Source organism: Pinus tabuliformis, chromosome X (genome assembly GCF_031772625.1).
Source record: "Pinus tabuliformis cultivar Carrire ecotype Pingquan chromosome X, CPIR1, whole genome shotgun sequence".
Lineage (NCBI taxonomy): Eukaryota > Viridiplantae > Streptophyta > Pinopsida > Pinales > Pinaceae > Pinus > Pinus tabuliformis.
In genome coordinates this window covers 900,724,556-900,727,584 of record NC_142308.1, presented here as the reverse complement: position 1 = coordinate 900,727,584, position 3,029 = coordinate 900,724,556, and the positions used below count along the sequence as shown (strand labels likewise).

General features: G+C 39.3%; 1 protein-coding gene across 1 annotated transcript; it reads left to right on the top strand.

The window, feature by feature from the left end:
- Positions 1-1,611: 1,611 nt before the first annotated feature.
- On the top strand, positions 1,612-2,731 carry LOC149142591 (uncharacterized). Its single transcript, XM_089451521.1, has 6 exons — positions 1,612-1,741; positions 1,850-1,921; positions 2,011-2,154; positions 2,280-2,351; positions 2,465-2,536; positions 2,650-2,731. Exons 1-6 carry the CDS (start codon positions 1,620-1,622, stop codon positions 2,729-2,731), a joined length of 564 nt encoding a protein of 187 aa, XP_089307647.1. The 5' UTR covers positions 1,612-1,619.
- The last annotated feature ends 298 nt before the right edge of the window (positions 2,732-3,029 follow it).

Sequence of the window (3,029 nt, the reverse complement as noted above, 5' to 3'; positions counted from 1 at the left end):
GTCTGCCTGAGAAGTTTTGCTGCAGCAACAACCTTCTCCCTTCAGCTTCTTTAACTTCTTTAAAGAGCCTAAGCCTTGCTCTGATACCACTGTTGGGTATTTTTCAATGGAGAAAATACCAAAACCAATCACATTACACACCACAGAGACAATGCTCTGTTTCTTCTGTCCAGGATCTTTTGCAGAGAACCTCTTTTAAAAAATTAACTCAGAACACAGTCCATTACACAGTCACAACAAACACTTCTATTGATTTAAAACAAAAAGACTGATACATATTTCATCCTCTCTGCAAAGAGAGATTCACAAAACAAACTCTGTTACTCTCACAGATTTTCCACGGCTGTGGATATTACAAAAACAACTCTCTGTTCTTCAATGGCTAAATCAAGACATTACATGCCCATTTCTATATCGCACTGCTGTGCATTCACGAAAGAAAATCACACTATAGTGCGTAGCCACCACTCACAACACACACCAAAAAAAACTATATCACATAGACGTTTTTTATTTACGACATATGTAAAACAAACATATAAAAAAAATGTGCCCATAACTATATTAAACACATGCCCATAACTATATTAAAAGCATCCACCTAATCTACGTAAAAACATTAAAACTATAACTTTTCTTCCCCGGCGGTCAACGAAAAAGATTTCATTTTGACGCGGGCGGGGTCGGCTGACGTCACTTCGGTGCCACGTGTCGCCACCTCATTCGTCTGGCCCGGTCGTTAAAGTCCGCACAGATCCGAGCCTCCTGACCCGATCCAACGCAATTCGCTCCCCAAGGTCACGCAAACAAAACGACCTTTAGCATCCGAGGAGAGCGGTTTTGGTGTTTGTACAAGGGACGCGTGGCGCCATTTGATTGTGTCGGGTCCTCAGCTACGGATACCGCCTTCTGCGAATGGTGGTGCGTTTAATTTTTGCTCTTGACCCAATAATAAAAATCCTTTAGTTTTTGCCCTTCATTCATATATATATCTCTTTTGCCAAATATTTTTACCGAGCGGGTTTAAAAAAAAATCGTTAAAAGAGACATCTACATCTCATCAATTGGAATTGTAAAGTTTCAAATTTAATCTTAAAAATTTAAATTAGTCGGACAGAGTAGAATGGGATAAACCACAATCATGACTAACCAGAATGGACATTGCGAGTGATGTGGTGGTGGTGGTATAGTTGGTCAAAGATAGCTATGTGGACCGTCACTTGGGGAGATGATCTTATAATTATAATTATATATTGACGAGGTGAGGAGGAGGTGAGGTCTATTTATACGGACACTGTGGTACTCAATCAAGAACATTGTAGGTGCTCCACGATTTTTCTTAGTGTCGATATTGTTCAGAGACGAGATGGATTCGATCGTATACAAACCTGCATTTTTTCTTTTTCTTATTTTAGCATGCATCCTTGCAGTCCAAACCATGGCAAATCCTGAAGGTTTTGTTTATAGATTCTTCTATCCATCATATGTACTTTGCAATTTTTATGAGCGAGCAGCAGACTCGGTTTATAAATTGAGCTATATAAACCATGAGATCTACTTTGCAATTTTATTGAATGAGCAGCAGACTGAATGTATATTGATAAACAGGGGACGCGTTAATGGCAGTGAAAAGCGCTTTGCAAGATCCGGATAAAGTTTTAGCAAGCTGGGAAGAGGACATAGAAGACCCTTGCACTTGGTTATATGTCACATGCGATGCCTCCCGCCATGTAATCAGGCTGTAAGTACGCTTGACCTCGCATTGGATTTATGACATCAACATAGTTTTTCCATCTTTTACTTTTTCTCTACTCTAATGAACAGAGATTTGCCACTTAATAATGTGCAGAGATTTGCCACGCAAAAAGCTGAGTGGAACATTATCACCCAAGATATCTCAGCTCTCGCATCTGCAATACCTGTAAGCAAGCATTTCATTATCTTTGCGTCTTGAAATGCAATTATTTATTTGTTAAAGGGCTGTTAATAATGTTCTTGATTGAACGACAGGTATATGCCGAAGAACACTCTGAGTGGTTCTATTCCAGAGAGCTTGGGAGACATGAAAAGCTTGATCAGTATTGATTTGTATGAGAACAATCTTAGTGGACAGATACCTGCCTCTCTTTCGCGCCTGCGGAGTCTTGCTTTCTTGTAAGCTATATTCTCTCATCCAACTTCGGCTTATTAATTTCAATTTCTCTCATCGTCGAATTCAATATTTACAAATTTCAGGAAACGGAGATCATGCTAATAATTATATCTTCTCTATGTTACAGGCGGTTGAATAACAATCGGTTGTCCGGAAATATTCCCACATCGCTCACTTCCATTTCTTCGTTGCATGTATTGTAAGTTTTTTTACAGCAAAAGCTGGCATAATTATAGCGTGATTTTCATTATCATAATCGTCAGTAAGCCCAGGGAGTCTTTTGGTTAAGATAACATCGTATTCTGTGAACAGAGATTTGTCACACAACAATCTGAGTGGCCCAGTTCCCACAAGTGGCTCCTTTGCACAGTTTACTGGTCAAAGGTAAGCTAAGCTATGCCAATGTTTATCATAGCTTGCAGTTCAACCACATCCCCTTATATATTATTTTAAAGTTAAAGGCAGAATAATAACTGTATTTACTGCTTCTGGTCCAGCTTCGCAGGAAACCCTAAACTCTGCGGCCAAGTCGTGGGGAAGCCATGTGGTCATCCACAACGCAACAGGAAACTACACTAACGTCTATGCGGTGCGGCGAAGTGGCGGGGAAGTCATGTGCTTACTCAAATCAAAATGTCAATAAATTATTGGTCACCATAAACTCCATGGAGATTTTATTGAAAATCGGGCAGGCAGTAGGGTTTAGTGATACTAGAATAGCACATGATGGATTTGAATAATGTATTATTGGTCGACCATAACTCCACCGAGATTTTGTTTATAAATTTTGAAATTGTATTGGGAGAGTGCAAGATAGATTTGAATATTGCGTTAGAATAGTACATGATTTTATTATAATTGATGGTGATCTCCTCTT

Bases quoted from the DNA above. Each gene is read 5' to 3' on its own strand.
- LOC149142591 (XM_089451521.1), top strand. From the start codon at position 1,620: ATGGCAGTGAAAAGCGCTTTGCAAGATCCGGATAAAGTTTTAGCAAGC. The intron at 1,742-1,849 runs GTAAGTACGCTT...AATAATGTGCAG, and splicing joins TCCCGCCATGTAATCAGGCT to AGATTTGCCACGCAAAAAGC. The intron at 2,155-2,279 runs GTAAGCTATATT...TCTATGTTACAG, and splicing joins CTGCGGAGTCTTGCTTTCTT to GCGGTTGAATAACAATCGGT.